The sequence below is a fragment of the Oncorhynchus nerka genome, linkage group LG13, assembly GCF_034236695.1.
Source record: "Oncorhynchus nerka isolate Pitt River linkage group LG13, Oner_Uvic_2.0, whole genome shotgun sequence".
NCBI classification, from domain to species: domain Eukaryota; kingdom Metazoa; phylum Chordata; class Actinopteri; order Salmoniformes; family Salmonidae; genus Oncorhynchus; species Oncorhynchus nerka.
The window spans coordinates 27,832,005-27,852,790 of NC_088408.1; the positions used below are offsets into that span (position 1 = coordinate 27,832,005).

The 20,786-nt window shown below is 42.8% G+C and overlaps 1 protein-coding gene across 1 annotated transcript in view; it reads right to left on the reverse strand.

Moving 5' to 3' along the window:
- Positions 1–20,786, reverse strand: part of syne1a (spectrin repeat containing, nuclear envelope 1a) — a 195,971-nt gene that overhangs the window by 152,887 nt on the left and 22,298 nt on the right. Inside the window, 25 exon segments of the mRNA XM_065026966.1 lie at positions 2,576–2,763; positions 2,938–3,036; positions 3,231–3,458; positions 3,969–4,125; positions 4,323–4,468; positions 10,589–10,613; positions 10,891–11,021; positions 11,923–12,087; positions 12,733–12,900; positions 13,130–13,294; positions 13,577–13,685; positions 13,850–14,055; positions 14,164–14,322; positions 14,549–14,683; positions 14,880–15,044; positions 16,215–16,373; positions 16,526–16,599; positions 16,602–16,707; positions 17,085–17,228; positions 17,520–17,672; positions 17,930–18,094; positions 18,686–18,891; positions 20,022–20,118; positions 20,307–20,475; positions 20,674–20,786. Coding sequence (XP_064883038.1) covers positions 2,576–2,763; positions 2,938–3,036; positions 3,231–3,458; positions 3,969–4,125; positions 4,323–4,468; positions 10,589–10,613; positions 10,891–11,021; positions 11,923–12,087; positions 12,733–12,900; positions 13,130–13,294; positions 13,577–13,685; positions 13,850–14,055; positions 14,164–14,322; positions 14,549–14,683; positions 14,880–15,044; positions 16,215–16,373; positions 16,526–16,599; positions 16,602–16,707; positions 17,085–17,228; positions 17,520–17,672; positions 17,930–18,094; positions 18,686–18,891; positions 20,022–20,118; positions 20,307–20,475; positions 20,674–20,786 — 3,632 coding nt within the window.

Consider the following 20,786-nt stretch of genomic DNA (forward strand, 5'->3'; position numbering starts at 1 on the left):
AATGACCCCCAAGGGAGGCCAGTTTGGATTTTGCTTCAGACCAATCAAATCACATCCAAAGCAAAACGTCATTGTCAGAAAAACTTGTCTGTTTCTGGTCTGCTTGTGTTGATGTCCTGCAGTAGATAGCTTGCTAAATCGTCCCTTTCCTAAGCCATGGATGGAGATGGGGATTTGGACTTAATTCTCTGTACAGGCCAATGATTATGATGCCGATTCTGATCTGAACCATAAATGAATATGTTGTGCCACTGGCCTGAGACGATTGAAGTTCAATATGTAGCTAGCTAGATAAGTTAGCTGGTTCATTGTTGCCCATGCGAGGAAGTCAGGCTAGCAAGCATTTTAGCTAGGTAACTTATGACAACAAAAACTAAAAGTATACTGTATGACAGAGCCATAGATCGTTTTGACAACATGAAAGAGAGGAGGATGGCATTGGAGTTCAACTAGTCTACAAGTAGATTCCAAAAATGTTTTTACTTGTGCACACGCAAACACGCAAAAACACACACACACACACACACACACACACACACATGCGTGCACACACACACACACACACACACACATACAAAAATTAGTACCATGGACAGCCACATGATATTTAGCAACGTTGATTGGACTACATTTTTAAGTTTATTTTCAGTGTATTAAACTAAGCATATATAGCCTTGTTGATTTGATGATGTTTAAATGTTTAAGTGTAAATGGTGCTGGAACAGCGAAGGCAGGGCTCCTGTTGTCTTTGAGCTGACTTGTGGTAACTCTGTGGTTCTAAATCAGTAGTTGTTTAGTAAACTGTGTAAAACATTAACTTGACCATGCTACAGATGATTTAACTGTTGGTATGAAATATTTGCTTTGTGGACTTCACGGGACAGATGTTGCTTTGCGGTTTTGTGATGAAACAGACATATGTGTAGTTGAATTTATTCCTCCACTGTGTGACTGTTGTCTTTTTGTTGTCTCTGCCTTATTGTATATCACAGTGGCGTATGAACCAATGCGTTATAGGGCAAACAATGCAATTATCACAACATAGGTTGTAATATGGCTTTTTTACTGGCTTGACTTCCCTAGTGATTTTACACACACACACACACACACACACACACACACACACACACACACACACACACACACACACACACACACACACACACACACACACACACACACACACACACTTCCATTATGACTGGGCAGGCCATGTCTGTGTGTTACTGCTGTCTGTCAATGACAGGGACATAAAGGGGCAGTCCTATCTCTCTACAGCACCCAGTACTGCACTACTAATCCCCAATACAAAACCTCCAGGGTACCAGATGAGGTCTCCTGTATACACACACACACACACACACAGACACACACACACACAGACACACACACACACACACACACACACACACACACACACACACACACACACACACACACACACAGACACACACACACACACACACACACACACACACACACACACACACACACACACACACACACACACACACACACACACACACACACACACACACACACACACACTTCCATTATGATTGGGCAGGCCATGTCTGTGTGTTACTGCTGTCTGTCAATGACAGGGACATAAAGGGGCAGTCCTATCTCTCTACAGCACCCAGTACTGCACTACTAATCCCCAATACAAAACCTCCAGGGTACCAGATGAGGTCTCCTGTATACACACACACACACACACACACACACACACACACACACACAGACACAGACACACACAACACACACACACACACACACACACACACAGACACACACGCACACACACACACACACACACACACACACACACACACACACACACACACACACACACACACACACACACACACACACACACACACACACACACACACTTCCATTATGATTGGGCAGGCCATGTCTGTGTGTTACTGCTGTCTGTCAATGACAGGGACATAAAGGGGCAGTCCTATCTCTACAGCACCCAGTACTGCACTACTAATCCCCAATACAAAACCTCCAGGGTACCAGATGAGGTCTCCTGTATACACACACACACACACACACACACACACACACACACACACACACAGACACAGACACGCACAACACACACACACACACACACACACACACACACACACACACACACACACACACACACACACACACACACACACACACACACACACACACACACACACTTCCATTATGACAGGCCATGTCTGTGTGTTACTGCTGTCTGTCAATGACAGGGACATAAACAGTCCATCTCTCTACAGCACCCAGTACTGCACTACTAATCCCCAATACAAAACCTCCAGGGTACCAGATGAGGTCTCCTGTATACACACACACACACACACACACACACAGACACAGACACGCACACACACACACACACACACACACACACACACACACACACACACACACACACACACACACACACACACACACACACACACACACACACAGACATGCATACACACATGCACACATGCACAGACACAGACATGCATACACACACAGGTGTACGCATGCACAAACACACACAAACACATTGTCTCCTTACTTTTGCCATAGTACCAGCAGTTTCTCCAGTGTAGCCTGTTTCTCTGCAGCCTGCTCTATGTATTCTCCCTGGTCCTTCTGGAGGTTAGCCACCTCTCCCTCCAGCAGATCCCCTTTACCCAGCCTCTTTTTCCCCAAGCACAGAGCCACCAGCCTGGGCTTCAGCTGCTCCAAGGCCTGGACTACGTCCTGGAAGAATTGCCAACATACAAATGTAATGTACAAACAAATGTGACTACCATATCTTATCCTATCGGTCATAACATGATACACATATGTCATATGCAATCATTTTTGTTGATGTAACAGTGTAGACACATTATATTGTAGTACAGCATGCTGAGAAAGAGGGACATTATGCACCATATGGTCCTGGAGAACTCTGTAGGTCTCTGAGGAGGATGTACAGCAGGTGATGGTGATGTCCAGCTTCTCTTTGAGGTCAACCATCGTTGTCTTCACCTGATGAAGACATAATTCAAAATCCCCACTTACTACAATGTACTAACACATATATCATTGACAGTAAACCAGATATAATGTCCAAATCTTAACTTGAGATAAGTGTATGAAACGTGGACTTTTGCATACATCATGCATTAAAGTCAGTGGGAGATTGCCGTGGAAATTCTAGTCACCATAGAGGTTTGTGTCACCTGTTCCAAGTTGTTGTTAAACCTCTGCCTGCAGGTGGCACTCTGGTTGAGCTGTCCCCCCAGCTGCTCTACGCTCTCCTTAAGCTCCTCCCAGTATCGCTCCATCTGAGCCAGCCGCGCCCGGATACGCCCCGCCTCCCCAGGGGTCACAAACCCTGACAGAGCCTCTGACTCCGCCTCCAGGTGGGACAAGATGGCTGCCCGCTCTTCTAGTCTTGCTCCAACAAACTGAGAAAGAAAGAAAGTGAGAAGCAAGAGAGAGAGAGAGAGAGAGAGAGAGAGAGAGAGAGAGAGAGAGAAAGAAAGAGAGAGAGAGAGAGACAGAGAGAGAGAGAGAGAGAGAGAGAGAGAGAAAGACAGAGAGAGAGAGAGAGAGACAGAGAGAGAGAGAGAGAGAAAGAGAAAGGGGGAGACAGATAGAGAGTGAGAGATACAAGTCAAAGTAGATCCCAATAGGGCTATTAGATCAGTCTCTACAGTCTCTGTTCACATACTATCTGAAACCTGTGTGTAGAAACTGGGACCCACAGTGGTAAAGACTGCTGCAGGGCATATTCATTAAACAGTCATCCAAGTGATGCTCTGATCGTGATCAAAGCACAGACTACTTCTTGTCTCTATGTAATGGAGTGTGAATGGAAGGGAGGAATAGTATAAAGGATAGTATGCCGCTGTGATAACAAACTGCCTTTCTCCCACACACATACACGCAAGCACATATACACACACACATCATACCTCCACTGTGCTGATGTGTTTATCAAGGCGGTCTGAGGAGGAGTTGGAGTCCACAGTGTCCAGCTCTCGCTCCCTCTCTGAGATCCAGGAGGAGAAGGCCTCTGACTCCCTGATGAAACGCTCCCACCAAACACACACCATCTCCAGCAGGTCAACACTGCAAAACAAGGACAGGAGAAGAGTCATAATCTGGAACAGACACGTGCTCAAACACATACACAAACACAGACACACACACACACACCCAACCATTCCACTACAGTATGGCTACAACTGAATAGGATGAAACCGAAAAAAATACTGTGCATGTGAATATATCTAGAAAGTATGTCAAAAGGAGGGAGACATCTTTACTTCTTATTGAGGCTGGCCTCCAGTTGTGTGACTTGTTGTGTGGTCTGCTGGGCTTGCTGCTGTAGGAGGGTCTGGTTCTTAGGACCCAACTGAATCTCTGCTGCCTTCCTCGACAGGGAGTCTGTCTGTACCACATACTCCACACTCTTCTTATGGAGCCCCTGCAAACAAATTGATACAGTGCCTTCAGAAAGTGTTCACACCCAATTTACTTTTTCTACATTTTGTTGTGTTACAAAGTGGAATTAAAATGGATTTCATTGTCATTTCTTTGGTCAACGATATATACAAGTATACTTTGTAATGTCAAAATAGAAAGGAAATGATAGCATTTGTTAAAAATTCATGAAAAATAATACACTAATATAACTTCATTAGATAAGTATTCCCCTGAGTAACCCCCTGAGCCAATACATGTTAGAATCACCTTTGGCAGAGATTACAGCTGAGTCTTTCTGGGTAAGTCTCTAAGAGATTTCCACACCTGGATTGTGCAACATTTGCCCATTATTCTTTTCAAAATTCTTCAAGCTGTCAAATTGGTTGTTGCTCAGTGCTAGACAACCATTTTCAGGTCTTGCCATAGATTTCCAAGCAGATTTAAGTTAAAACTATAACTTGGCCACTCAGAATCATTCACTGCCTTCTTGGTAAGAAACTCCAATGTATATTTGGCCTTGTGTTTTAGGTTATTGTCCTGTTTAAAGGTGAATTCATCTCCCAGTGTCTGGTGGAAAGCAGACTGAACCAGGTTTTCCTCAAGGATTTTGCCTGTGCTTATCTCGATACAGTTGATTTTTTATCCTGAAAAACTCCCCAGTCCCTAACGATTACAAGCGTATCCATTACATGATGCAGCCGCCACTATGCTTGGAAATATGAAGAATGGTACTCAGTAATGTTTTGTTTTTGGATTTGCCTCAAACATAACACTTTGTATTCAGGACAAAAAGTTAATTTCTCTGCCACATTATTTTGCAGTATTACTTTAGTGTCTTATTGCAAACAGGATGCATGTTTTGGAGTATTACTTTAGTGCCTTATTGCAAACAGGATGCATGTTTTGCAGTATTACTTTAGTGCCTTATTGCAAACAGGATGCATGTTTTGGAGTATTACTTTAGTGCCTTATTGCAAACAGGATGCATGTTTTGGAGTATTACTTTAGTGCCTTATTGCTAACAGGATGCATGTTTTGGAGTATTACTTTAGTGCCTTATTGCAAACAGGATGCATGTTTTGGAGTATTACTTTAGTGCCTTATTGCAAACAGGATGCATGTTTTGGAGTATTACTTTAGTGCCTTATTGCAAACAGGATGCATGTTTTGGAGTATTACTTTAGTGCCTTATTGCAAACAGGATGCATGTTTTGCAGTATTACTTTAGTGCCTTATTGCAAACAGGATGCATGTTTTGGAGTATTACTTTAGTGCCTTATTGCTAACAGGATGCATGTTTTGGAGTATTACTTTAGTGCCTTATTGCTAACAGGATGCATGTTTTGGAGTATTACTTTAGTGCCTTATTGCTAACAGGATGCATGTTTTGGAGTATTACTTTAGTGCCTTATTGCAAACAGGATGCATGTTTTGATGAGTTTTTACTTTAGTGCCTTATTGCAAACAGGATGCATGTTTTGGAGTATTACTTTAGTGCCTTATTGCAAACAGGATGCATGTTTTGGAGTATTACTTTAGTGCCTTATTGCAAACAGGATGCATGTTTTGGAGTATTACTTTAGTGCCTTATTGCTAACAGGATGCATGTTTTGGAGTATTACTTTAGTGCCTTATTGCTAACATGATGCATGTTTTGCAGTATTACTTTAGTTCCTTATTGCTAACAGGATGCATGTTTTGCAGTATTACTTTAGTTCCTTATTGCTAACAGGATGCATGTTTTGCAGTATTACTTTAGTTCCTTATTGCTAACAGGATGCATGTTTTGGAGTATTACTTTAGTGCCTTATTGCTAACAGGATGCATGTTTTGCAGTATTACTTTAGTGCCTTATTGCAAACAGGATGCATGTTTTGGAGTATTACTTTAGTGCCTTATTGCAAACAGGATGCATGTTTTGGAGTATTACTTTAGTGCCTTATTGCTAACAGGATGCATGTTTTGGAGTATTACTTTAGTGCCTTATTGCAAACAGGATGCATGTTTTGGAGTATTACTTTAGTGCCTTATTGCAAACAGGATGCATGTTTTGGAGTATTACTTTAGTGCCTTATTGCAAACAGGATGCATGTTTTGGAGTATTACTTTAGTGCCTTATTGCAAACAGGATGTATGTTTTGGAGTATTACTTTAGTGCCTTATTGCAAACAGGATGCATGTTTTGGAGTATTACTTTAGTGCCTTATTGCTAACAGGATGCATGTTTTGGAGTATTACTTTAGTGCCTTATTGCTAACAGGATGCATGTTTTGGAGTATTAAACAGGACATGTTTAGTGCCTTATTGCTAACAGGATGCATGTTTTGGAGTATTACTTTAGTGCCTTATTGCAAACAGGATGCATGTTTTGGAGTATTACTTTAGTGCCTTATTGCAAACAGGATGCATGTTTTGGAGTATTACTTTAGTGCCTTATTGCAAACAGGATGCATGTTTTGGAGTATTACTTTAGTGCCTTATTGCAAACAGGATGCATGTTTTGGAGTATTACTTTAGTGCCTTATTGCTAACAGGATGCATGTTTTGGAGTATTACTTTAGTGCCTTATTGCTAACAGGATGCATGTTTTGGAGTATTACTTTAGTGCCTTATTGCTAACAGGATGCATGTTTTGCAGTATTACTTTAGTTCCTTATTGCTAACAGGATGCATGTTTTGGAGTATTACTTTAGTTCCTTATTGCTAACAGGATGCATGTTTTGGAGTATTACTTTAGTGCCTTATTGCTAACAGGATGCATGTTTTGCAGTATTACTTTAGTGCCTTATTGCAAACAGGATGCATGTTTTGGAGTATTACTTTAGTGCCTTATTGCTAACAGGATGCATGTTTTGGAGTATTACTTTAGTGCCTTATTGCAAACAGGATGCATGTTTTGGAGTATTACTTTAGTGCCTTATTGCAAACAGGATGCATGTTTTGGAGTATTACTTTAGTGTCTTATTGCAAACAGGATGCATGTTTTGGAGTATTACTTTAGTGTCTTATTGCAAACAGGATGCATGTTTTGGAGTATTACTTTAGTGCCTTATTGCAAACAGGATGCATGTTTTGGAGTATTACTTTAGTGCCTTATTGCTAACAGGATGCATGTTTTGCAGTATTACTTTAGTGCCTTATTGCAAACGTGATGCATGTTTTGGAGTATTACTTTAGTGCCTTATTGCTAACAGGATGCATGTTTTGGAGTATTACTTTAGTGCCTTATTGCAAACAGGATGCATGTTTTGATGCATGTTTTATTACTTTAGTGCCTTATTGCTAACAGGATGCATGTTTTGCAGTATTACTTTAGTGCCTTATTGCAAACAGGATGCATGTTTTGGAGTATTACTTTAGTGCCTTATTGCAAACAGGATGCATGTTTTGAGTATTACTTTAGTGCCTTATTGCAAACAGGATGCATGTTTTGAGTATTACTTTAGTGCCTTATTGCAAACAGGATGCATGTTTTGGAGTATTACTTTAGTGCCTTATTGCTAACAGGATGCATGTTTTGCAGTATTACTTTAGTGCCTTATTGCTAACAGGATGCATGTTTTGGAGTATTACTTTAGTGCCTTATTGCAAACAGGATGCATGTTTTGGAGTATTACTTTAGTGCCTTATTGCAAACAGGATGCATGTTTTGGAGTATTACTTTAGTGCCTTATTGCTAACAGGATGCATGTTTTGGAGTATTACTTTAGTGCCTTATTGCAAACAGGATGCATGTTTTGGAGTATTACTTTAGTGCCTTATTGCAAACAGGATGCATGTTTTGGAGTATTACATGTTTTAGTGCCTTATTGCAAACAGGATGTATGTTTTGCAGTATTACAGGATGTATGTTTTTAGTGCCTTATTGCAAACAGGATGCATGTTTTGGAGTATTACTTTAGTGCCTTATTGCAAACAGGATGCATGTTTTGGAGTATTACTTTAGTGCCTTATTGCAAACAGGATGCATGTTTTGGAGTATTACTTTAGTGCCTTATTGCAAACAGGATGCATGTTTTGGAGTATTACTTTAGTGCCTTATTGCTAACAGGATGCATGTTTTGGAGTATTACTTTAGTGCCTTATTGCAACAGGATGCATGTTTTGGAGTATTACTTTAGTGCCTTATTGCAAACAGGATGCATGTTTTGGAGTATTACTTTAGTGCCTTATTGCTAACAGGATGCATGTTTTGGAGTATTACTTTAGTGCCTTATTGCTAACATGATGCATGTTTTGCAGTATTACTTTAGTTCCTTATTGCTAACATGATGCATGTTTTGCAGTATTACTTTAGTGCCTTATTGCTAACAGGATGCATGTTTTGGAGTATTACTTTAGTGCCTTATTGCTAACAGGATGCATGTTTTGGAGTATTACTTTAGTGCCTTATTGCTAACAGGATGCATGTTTTGCAGTATTACTTTAGTTCCTTATTGCTAACAGGATGCATGTTTTGGAGTATTACTTTAGTGCCTTATTGCAAACAGGATGCATGTTTTGCAGTATTACTTTAGTGCCTTATTGCTAACAGGATGCATGTTTTGGAGTATTGCCTTTTAGTGCCTTATTGCAAACAGGATGCATGTTTTGGAGTATTACTTTAGTGCCTTATTGCTAACAGGATGCATGTTTTGGAGTATTACTTTAGTGCCTTATTGCTAACAGGATGCATGTTTTGGAGTATTACTTTAGTGCCTTATTGCAAACAGGATGCATGTTTTGGAGTATTACTTTAGTGCCTTATTGCTAACAGGATGCATGTTTTGGAGTATTACTTTAGTGCCTTATTGCTAACAGGATGCATGTTTTTGGAGTATTACTTTAGTGCCTTATTGCTAACAGGATGCATGTTTTGGAGTATTACTTTAGTGTCTTATTGCAAACAGGATGCATGTTTTGAGTACTTTAGTGCCTTATTGCAAACAGGATGCATGTTTTGGAGTATTACTTTAGTGCCTTATTGCAAACAGGATGCATGTTTTGAGTATTACTTTAGTGCCTTATTGCAAACAGGATGCATGTTTTGGAGTATTACTTTAGTGCCTTATTGCAAACAGGATGCATGTTTTGCAGTATTACTTTAGTGCCTTATTGCTAACAGGATGCATGTTTTGGAGTATTACTTTAGTGCCTTATTGCTAACAGGATGCATGTTTTGGAGTATTACTTTAGTGCCTTATTGCAAACAGGATGCATGTTTTGGAGTATTACTTTAGTGCCTTATTGCAAACAGGATGCATGTTTTGGAGTATTACTTTAGTGCCTTATTGCAAACAGGATGCATGTTTTGGAGTATTACTTTAGTGCCTTATTGCAAACAGGATGCATGTTTTGGAGTATTACTTTAGTGCCTTATTGCAAACAGGATGCATGTTTTGGAGTATTACTTTAGTGCCTTATTGCAAACAGGATGCATGTTTTGCAGTATTACTTTAGTTCCTTATTGCTAACAGGATGCATGTTTTGGAGTATTTTTATTATGTACAGGTTTCCGTCTTTTCGTCTTTCCACTCTATCATTTAGGTTAATATTGTGGAGTAACTACAATGTTGTTGATCCATCCTCAGTTTTCTCCTATCACAACCATTAAACTCTGTCACTGTTTTAAAGTCACCATTGGCTTCATGGTGAAATCCCTGAGTGGTTTCCTTCTTCTCCGGAAACTGAGTTAGGAAGGACGCCTGTATCTTTGTAGTGACTGGGTGTATTGTTACACCATCCAAAGTGTAATTAAAATTTCACCATGCTCAAAGGGATATTCAATGTCTGCTTCTTTTTTTACCCATCTACCAATAGGTGCCCTTCTCTGCAAGGCATTAAAAACCTCCCTGGTCTTTGTGGTTGAATCTGTGTTTGAAATTCTCTGCCCGACTGAGGGACTCTACAGATAATTGTATATGTGGGGTACAGAGTTGAGGTAGTCATTCAAGGTAGTTCATGTTAACACTATTATTACACACAGAGTGAGTCCATACAAGTTATTTTGTGACTTGTTAAGCTAATTTGTACTTCTAAACTTGTTTAGGCTTGTCATAACAAAAAGGTTGAATATATAATGACTCAAGACATTTCAGCTTTAAATGTTTTATGAATTTTTAAAAACGTCAAAAAACATCATTCGACTTTGACTTTGACATTCCAGAGTATTGTGTGTAGGCCAGTGACAACAAATCTCAATTTAATATTTTTTTTATTCAGGCTGTAACACAACAAAATGTGGACAAAGTCAAGGAGTGTGAATACTTTCTGAAGACTCTGTATGTATCTTGCATACAGCTGTAAACCGACTAATATACACTGTGCTTGTGGTCATTGTCAATTTTTATGATCATCATTCATTTGAATTTGTATATATGCACAGACGCACACACTGGATGTATCTCTAACAGACTTACCTTGGTACACCCCAGCTCAGTCCTGAGGCTGTCCAGGCTGCTGAAGATGAGTTCCCTCTGTAAGACAGGGCTGGTACTGCTGACAAACTGCCATACTGCCTCTCTCTCTGCGTCAAACTCCTGCCATGCACCCAGAGTCGCCTGAGGATCCCACACAGATATCGTTGAATACAAACACAACATACAGTATGTGGACACACACACACACACACACAAGGTTCAGTAGGTTACTTTCTGAATGTAATCTGTTAGAGTTACTTGTTATCTGTCCAAAATTGTAATCAGTAAGTAACTTTTGGATTACCCCAAATCAGTAACGTAACCTAATTACTTTAAGTTACTTTTTGGATTACTTTACCTTTAAGATGCATTAGAAGAAGACAAAAATGATCCATTAAACGCATCTGGTGTGTCATCACAATGGTCTCTGACTTGTGGCCAGACTCAGTCTGGTAGAACAAACTTAAACTTGCACCTTTTTTCAATGATTAATTGAATGTCATTGAGAAAACAGAAAGGAGTCATAATGTATTTTTTTGCAAACATCCTTTCTGAATTTAAAAGTTATCCAAGAAGTAATCATCTAGTTTTTCAAGAGTATCTGTAATCGAATTACAATATTTTTGCTGGTAAAGTAACTGATTACAGTTAGTTTTTTTAGTAATCAGTTGACATGTAACTGTAGTTACTCCCCAACCCTGCGCACACATATACACACGCACGCGTACGCACACACACACACAAACACACTGACAGCCACACCCACACACAAACGGGACAGACACACATTCCCACAGACACACAGATTTAAACTGATCAATGACAAGGCCGAGAGGGACATGTTTACTTGAAACCCGAGGATATGAAGAAAACATGTAAGTCAAAAACACAGCACATAGATCAATGGCAAGTTAACATAGGACAAAGACCAATCATTGATCAGGGAAGGTGCATGTGCTGAAAGATCAATGGGAAGACATGCACGTGCATTTCAACACAGCCACCTGTGTGAATACAGTGTAGTTCATCCAGAGACTTGTACCTGCAGATTGTGCTCCTGGGCCCCTACTTTGCGGTCCACCTCTCTGAAAGCACCCTCTAGTTCCCGTAGTGAGCTACTAAGCCCCTCCACCTTCTGCAGCTGGCGACAGTGAGCGACTAGTAGCTCTGCCTTCTTCCTGTCGGTCTGCAGACGCTTCAGGTGCTGCTGTTGACGCACAGAGAGACATAGACAGGGAGACAGACACAGAGAGACAAAGACAGGGAGACAGACACAGAGAGACAAAGGCAGGGAGACAGACACAGAGAGACAAAGACAGGGAGACAGACACAGAGAGACAAAGACAGGGAGACAGACACAGAGAGACAAAGACAGGGAGACAGACACAGAGAGACAAAGACAGGGAGACAGACACAGAGAGACAAAGACAGGGAGACAGACACAGAGAGACAAAGACAGGGAGACAGACACAGAGAGACAAAGGCAGGGAGACAGACACAGAGAGACAAAGGCAGGGAGACAGACACAGAGAGACAAAGACAGGGAGACAGACACAGAGAGACAAAGACAGGGAGACAGACACAGAGAGACAGAAAATGGAAGTTAAAGAGAAAATCAAAGTGTTAAAGAGGATCAGTTTGAGCAAGGAGAAGCACAGAATCGCTAATCTTCTAAGTAGTGTTTTGGGATGCAAGGTGATTTGTATATCAGTGATTTTGATTGTGCAGTCCGACTGCAATGCAATGTAGTCAATCTCAAACACACACAATGGCTTTATGAGACATCATAGTTACACAGCCAGCCAGCCCTCAGCCCACCCCTCCCTCAGCCCACCTCTCCCTCAGCCCCTACCTGGTGTATGAGGAGCAGCTGCCTGGCCTCCTCTGGGTTCTCTGCCTCCAGGATCCTGCTGGTCTGCTCCTGAGCCTCCCTTCGAGCCCTGAGAACCTCCTCTAGAGCACAACGCACATCCTCCCTCAGCTCCTCACTGTGGACCCTCACAGACCCCTCCTGACCCCACTGAGACGAAGTGAGCGGAGAGAGGAGGAGAGAGAGGCAGGTCCTTAAAACATACTGTATACTGGTATATAACACAGACTAGACCAGCATAATAACATTATAATAGAGCAGGGATCACCAGTTCACTTTATAGATAGGCAAGGAAGTTACAAAGATCAGTCTCTCAATTCTGACCTTCATGACAAGAGGACAATTTTATCGCCATAACTAAAAAAATAAGATGGTTTACCTCCAAGAGAGAGGAGAGCAGGGTGGTGAGGTCAGAGGAGAGTTTGGCCAGGGCAGCCCTCTGTCTAATAGCCTCCACCTCAGGACTGACCTCTGTCAGTACAGCCAGACGACTATTCAGCCAGGACAGGCTCTCCTCCTGCCCCTCGGCTGCCCTCTGGAGCTCCTATGGGAGGGGGGGTTGGAGGATGACAGCATTTGGGTTAGAAAGGGAGGGGAGATTGAGGAGTAGAGAGGGAGAGGTATGGGATGAAGGGTGAAGGGTAGGAGGAGAGAGGAATGGGTAGACACGGAGATATGAAAAGGGGATAGAGTGGGAGAGATTGAGAGGTATGGGAAGAGGTAGTAGTAAAGATGGAGAGGTTCTGTATCAATGGGGAAATGGAATTCATTTCATTCTTAACTATAACCTCTGTGGTAATTCTGGGATATAGCACATCTTGCTCACCTGGACAGTAGTATCCACCTGTTCCTGGTGGGAGCGATCTCTGGCTCTCTCCCTCAGGAGCCTCACCTGGCTTCTCTGAGACAACAGCCAATCAGAGAGCTCTGAGAACCTGGATCAAGGGGGATTTGTTTCCCTACATTATCACATTATTTCTTTACAAGTAAGGTACTTCACATCAGCATCATTCAAAATATATATATTTTTGAGATTGGAGAAATTCTCGTTACTTTGGACAGATTTCTCAGAGAAACGTCTATCTCTGTCCCCTCTCACCTGTCATTCCACTCCCTCCACTGGGAGTGCTGCTGCAGCTTCAGGTGGGTGGCCTCTATCTGACCTTTGACGTCTGCCAGGGCCCTCCTGGTGGAGTCCAGGGTTTGTCTAGCCGAGTCGTTGTCAGGGAGTGTCTGACAGAGCTCCTCCATGTTGCCTATGCTCTTCTCACACACACTGAGAGGTGCTTTCTCCCTGAAGAAGGCCTAAGGATAGACACATAATGGTGTGGTTAGTTAGGGTGAACTCATTCCTGCCCCTCTCTCCCGCCTTCCTTCAATACCTCCCTCACTCTCTCTCCCTCCTTCTCTCACCCTGTGTTCTCTGATGACTGTCTCGCTGCCTGTGGTGGTCAGTGCTTGGATCTCTCTGGCCAGCTCCGCCCTGCACTCCTGTAGGACGGCCCCTGCCCGGCCTCGCTCTGCCTCCACCTTCAGACGCTGCAGGTGAAACGGCGCCTCCATCTGGATGTCCTGCAGAAGCACAGGGACACAGAGAGACAAGATGGACATTGTTTTTCAGAGCATACAGAGAGACAAGGACTTACACAAGGATAAAGGAACATCAGTCCAGGAAGATGCTCTACAAGATGGCTGCTATTGTACCCCCATGTAATATCATGTAGCACTTTACGCCTTTTATGAAGACTGCCATTACTACTATTGTATGTATGAAAGTGATCAAACTTTGCTGTCTGACCTTCCACTGTTTGTGCAGCGTCCTGACAGTGTCCTGCAGCGCCTGCTGCTCCTCCTCAGGCAGGATGTCTGTCAGATCGTCACAGGCCTTTAAGAACACACTCAGGACCCGCTGGTCTAGCTGCCCAAAGAACTCCTGAACGGAATTAACAGAAAAAGTCAGAGGGGGAGCAAAGAATTATTTCATTTTATTATTGTATTTTCTCAATCATTTAAATTAGTCTCAATAGTCTCAAATAGTCTCAAATGAATCTCTAAAAGGGATTCCTCCCACTCATCTAAACTGAGTAAGGTTGACTGTTGATTGACTGGTGTTTTTCTTCTAGTCTTACACTTTGTTTTCTCAGCAGCTCCTCTGCGTTTCCCCCCTCTCTCAGGCAGGTGGTTGCCACCTTCAGCACTCTCTCCAGCTCCTGACGAGACTCCTCAAACCTCCTCCTCATGGTGCTGTTGGCCTCCTCCTGCCTCCTCCACTCCACCACCTCCTTCAACAGACCCTTGGAGGGAAGAGCACAAAGGGTGGTAAAGATGTAGTGATGCTGCGTGGGTAATGTAGTTACTGTAGTTGTATGTGACCTCTAACTGACAATCATCTTTGATCAAGTCAATATTTTCAGTTTTCAAAATTGTTAATATGAGCACCCGAGTCGGAAATCTTGTGCGAAACAATCTTGTACCCCAATTTTCCTGGTCTGGAAATGCTAATCTCTGCTCTGATGTTTTTTAAAATAAAAAACCCCAACTTTTAATCAATTAAGAACAAATACTTAATTACAATGGTGGCCTGGCAAGAGGCCTCCTGTAGGGACTGGGGCTGGGATAAAAAATATAAAAGTAGGACAAAACACACACCATGACAAAAGAGACACTGAAACAATTACATAGAGAGATACCTAAGACAACAACACAATATGGTTGCAACACAAAATGACAGCAACACAACATAACAACAACACAACATGACAACACAATATAGTAGCAACATAACATGACAATAACACAACATGACAGCAACACAACATAACAACAACACAACATGGCAGCAACACAACATGGCAGCAACACAACATGACAGCAACACAACACAACATAACAACAACACAACATGACAGCAACACAACATAACAACAACACAACATGGCAGCAACACAACATGGCAGCAACACAACACAACATGACAATACAACATGACAGCAACACAACATGACAACACAACATAGTAGCAACACAACATGACCACACAACATGGCAGCCATACAACATGACCACATAACATGACAGCAACACAACATGACCACACAACATGGCAGCAACACAACATGGCAGCAACACAACATGACAATAACACAACATGGCAGCAACACAACATGGCAGCAACACAACATAGCAGCAACACAACATGACAATAACACAACATGGCAGCAACACAACATGACAACACAACATGGCAGCCATACAACATGACCACACAACTTGGCAGCAACACGACATGACAACACAACATGGCAGCCATACAACATGACAACACAACATGGCAGCAGCACACCATGGTAGCAGCACAAATATGGCACAAATATTGTTAGGCACAGCCAACATTACGCAATGTCATGGGTAATGTAGTTCCTATGTGTAGTTCCTATATGACACCTGAGTACAGTAATGCTAACTTGTGCAGAGGTCTGAATCTCGGTCACTCTCTTCTGCAGGAGGGTCTGGTCGAAGTTCCTCAGGGCCTTGCTGGAGGAGAGCGTCCTCTGCAGGGAGTGGAGGTTCCTCTCAATCACAGATAAACACATCTTACAGCTCTGCTGCTGGCTCAGGAGGTCCTGGGGGAGCAGAGGGAGTACAGTAGATATATAAACTCACCCAGAGTGGGATATACAGACTCACTTTTATTTATACACAACCATACACACACAGAAAAGGACACACACACAAAGACACATACACACACACACACCCTAGTCCCCTAGCTCACCTGCCACTTGTGTTTGTGTTGTCCCTGGACCTGGGCCTGTGGCTTTGGGTCTCTGCCTGCTGCAGTGATCGGATGGCCCTCTCCAGAGCCTGGTAGAAGCCTGTGATGTGCTTCTCCATTTCCTCCAGTAGGGGGAGCAGTCCATGGCACTCCCTCACCAGAGAAGGGCACCTCTCCCTCACCTTGGGACAGAGACAGGGGGAACAAGGCTCCATGAGAATCAATAGTGTCCATAATTAGAATGCAGCAGAGGGATCAGAGAGAGGGAGGTAATTCATTCCTAGAGAGATCCAGTATAATGATGAAACTTTTGTAGCATTGAACAGAAAAGTCTGAGCCGTTTGGGTAAAACACTGGAGTAAATCGTCTATGGAAATGCGGCATTAAGATCATTTTAGTTCATTGTTTGTAGGTGATGAACAAAAGAGTATCAAGATTAGAATAAGAAGCTTTTGGAAAAGTCACCCCAGTACATTGCAGTAGCTGACACTGGCAAATGGACGATTTGAGGCAGGAAAGGATTAATAAAACGTCATTTTTACCCTCTGGTGATACCAACCTTACTGAGTTGACCTTTGACCGTTGTCATAGTAGCCATGGCCTTGGCGCCCTCCTCCTGCGGGGCATCCTTGGACAGGAGCTGGGCACTGCAGGCAGCCAACTTGTACTGAGTCTCCATGGCAACAACCTTTTTCTTGGTGTTCTGAGTGGGAGATGTGAAAGTAAAGAAGGAGAAATCTCATCTTAGTCGTGTGTTTACAAGGGCTAGATTCAATCATAGTTGCCGTAGCAATGTTTGTGGAATATTGACTGGATCTACTCTGTGGCTTATAGAGAAAGCTGGAAGGCTATCTAGCACAGTATGTTTACAGAAGCAAACAGCATTCTGAACACAGAATAAAATATAGGTCTGCATGCTACTTCATAAAAACCTCTTAGACAACATGACAATGCAGTTTGTATGTGCATATTACACAGCCTACTCATGACCTACCTCCACATCCTGTAGGAAAGACCTGATGTTGAGGAAGGAGACCTGTACAGGGGCGTTGAGCTTCAACTCTGCACCGTCCAGCAGCTCCCTCAGGGCAGAGATGGCCCTCATGTGGTCCCTCCTACACTTGTCCAGCTCGTCTTCACGGGCGTACTGCAGAGACAGGGGGCACAGTGTGTTGGTTTGAGACTTAATGTGCACTGCTGTTGATGTAACCAGTGTGTCTTTGTCAAGTGTGTTCAGTTACCTGCATCAATGACCATAGGGCAGGTATGCTCATTTATCTGCATCTCTGATGGGTCTTAATGTGCCACTACCTACCTGTGTGTCCCATAGCTTATGTCCAACAGGTCTAATAGTGTGATCAGTTTGTTCTGTCTCCATGATCAGGTGTGTGATAGCTCCGTTACCTGTTTGACTTTGACGAACAGGTCCCTCCACCTCCCGTTGAGCAGGAGAAGCTGCTGTTTCAGGTCACGTGACACAGTCTCGTCACATGTCTCAATCAAGAAGTTCCCTGCGTCGTTCATCACAGAGTGCTGATCCATCCACTGAGAAAGGTTGCGGAAGAACTCCTGAGAGAGAGGAGAGAGAGAGAGAGAGAGAGAGAGAGAGAGAGAGAGAGAGAGAGAGAGAGAGAGAGAGAGAAAGGGGAGAGAGAGAGAGAGAGAGGGGGGGAGAGAGAGAGAGAGAGAGATGGGAGGAGAATGTAAAAAGATTGAAGGACGGAGAGAGTAATGACATTAATGACATTGGGTATTCATTGAGTGGTTGGGGTAATTATCTGTCTTGTCCCCAGTGGTTTAGTTATTAGGGTTATACAGTAATCTGGCAGCTGGGGTATCCATGGTGACCTGACAGCTGGGACGTCCTCAGTGACATGGGGAAGTTGGAGGGAATCTTGACGGTTGGTTGGAAGATGATTTGGATGTTGAAATCAAATAAATATTTTTGAAATTAGGGTGTCAGAAATGGATATATCAGAAGATGTTAAGGTCAAAGACCCCCTTCAAAAGAGCTTTCACCCGTTTTCTCAGGTCCATTTTCAGAAAAGCAGAAGTTAAGGTGTGGTTGTTTCATTGGTGACATGCTAGGCCTACATCAATCTACAATGTTTATAAGCAGGTGAATGGGGATCAAGTGAGGGGGTCTACAGTAAGACATACCCGTTTGATGTTTTCAGGCTGGCTGAGTGCTCCCTCTGCATCCTCAAGCCAGGCCTGTAGAGAGGCCACAGTGCAGCTGTACCTCTCCCAGTTAGAGAGCACCTCATCCAGCATGCTCCTTACACTGCGCACCTCCACAGACAGACTCCTCCACTGGGTCAACACCTCCCGCATGAACCTCCTAACCCCCGCCTCACCTTCATCCACTGGGAGAGGAGGAGACATAGAGACATGGGATAAATACACACGCACGCACACGCACACACACGCACACATACACACAGGGTAGTGAGAGAGATCAAACAAGGTCTCTTGGCAAGCCTATTTGAATGAAAACAGTGGTTATAAATATAGAATATCAATAATCAGAGGAAAAAGGAATCCACACAGTACATTCATATGCACATCAAGACTACAGAATGTTGGTGTGTTCTTTAGAACTGACAAATGAGTCCAAAGAGGAAACCCAATTACATCTGCACATCAAGCTAGTGCAATCATTCCAAATGGCAGAAAACATACTGTACCCGTTCTGCAATCATTCCAAATGGCAGAAAACATACTGTACCCGTTCTGCAATCATTCCAAATGGCAGAAAACATACTGTACCCGTTCTGCAATCATTCCAAATGGCAGAAAACATACTGTACCCATTCTGCAATCATTCGAGGGCTATCCTTCAGAAATAACCAGGAGATGAGCCTGAACCTGACCAATCAAATCACAGCAAACCCACCACCAGCTGGGGCTGGACTCACTCATGGGGAGCCTCATTTTTCGGAGGTCGACCAATCATGTTTCAGATTGTCAGATACACCTCAGTTCTTCTCCCCTGCATACCCTAATATAAAGCCTGCAGGGCTGGAACTGAATGAAATCAACAAGCTAGCTACCGTAGCATGTTAGTGCCCAGAGACAGCAAAAGTAGAGCAGCTCGGCTAATGGGGTCGAATTCCCCACTGAGAGCTGAGAGTGGAGAAACCTCATTTAGACTTTAGCCTGGAGAGGACAAACCACTATAAAAGACAGGGAGGATAGAAGATGCTGGACGATAGTGGGTGATTGGCTATTGAGCCATTCTTGGGAAATTGATCAGAGGTGATATATCGGTAAAATATTCAGTACTGGAAATGGTGGTGGGCTAGATATGGAGATTTAGGCCCCAGGGTCCCGATAAGATTAAGTGGTCTAAAATTGACAATAAATACTGCCTAAATCAAAAGGGAAAAGACAAAGAAAGTTGCTTGTCAGGTAGGTGGTGTAGTTAGGAAAAGGTAGAAGAATCAGATAATGAGGTAAAACTTGCCAAATGAAGCTTGATCTTGTAAAAACTCACCTGAGCCATCAGCCTTGACATAGAGCTCAGAAGACTGTTTCAGAGTCTGGAACAATGTCTCGTACTGCTCAAAGAACTGCTGTCCTTCAACAAATGACTGAATGAGAGAGGAGAAACAAAATCAGTGGGTGATTAGAATAACATTCAGGGCATGTTTTTTCTCTAACCTAGATAACATTATACCGATTCATTCAAAAATAATTTACATGAAACTAATGTGGGAAAGTAAGATGAAATAGTGGTGACATTTAAAAGTAGAGCAATACTGTATATTGTTGGACTTACAACATAGTTCTGTAACATTAACTCCACTGATTCTCGCCGGCCATATTTGATGATCCAGGATTTGAGCTTGGACTCTGCCAGCATCAGGAACGCCTGCATGTGGTGTTTATTCTCCCAGAACTCCATCTTGGCCAGATGAATGTTTGACGAAGTCGATACAAAGTTCATTCTAAAAGAGAAAAAACTGAATGGTCAACAGGTGAGCATAGAATGGACAAGGACAAGCTTAAACCAGCGACGTTAGTGCTGGTAATCTGGTCAATGTTCTGTAAATAAATCATGGGGTTGGGATGGGAGATGAGTGGTTTGGGTGTTAAATGTTTGTTCAGGGAAACCTGGGCCATTTGGTTGCCACGATAAGACCCACCTCTCTGCCATGTCCTGCAGCTGCTCTGGGGGGACAGGGACTCCGTTGACACTTCTGTCTTTATGGATCCTCTGGAAGACCTGCTGGTGACCTTCAAGACATTTGAGCATGTC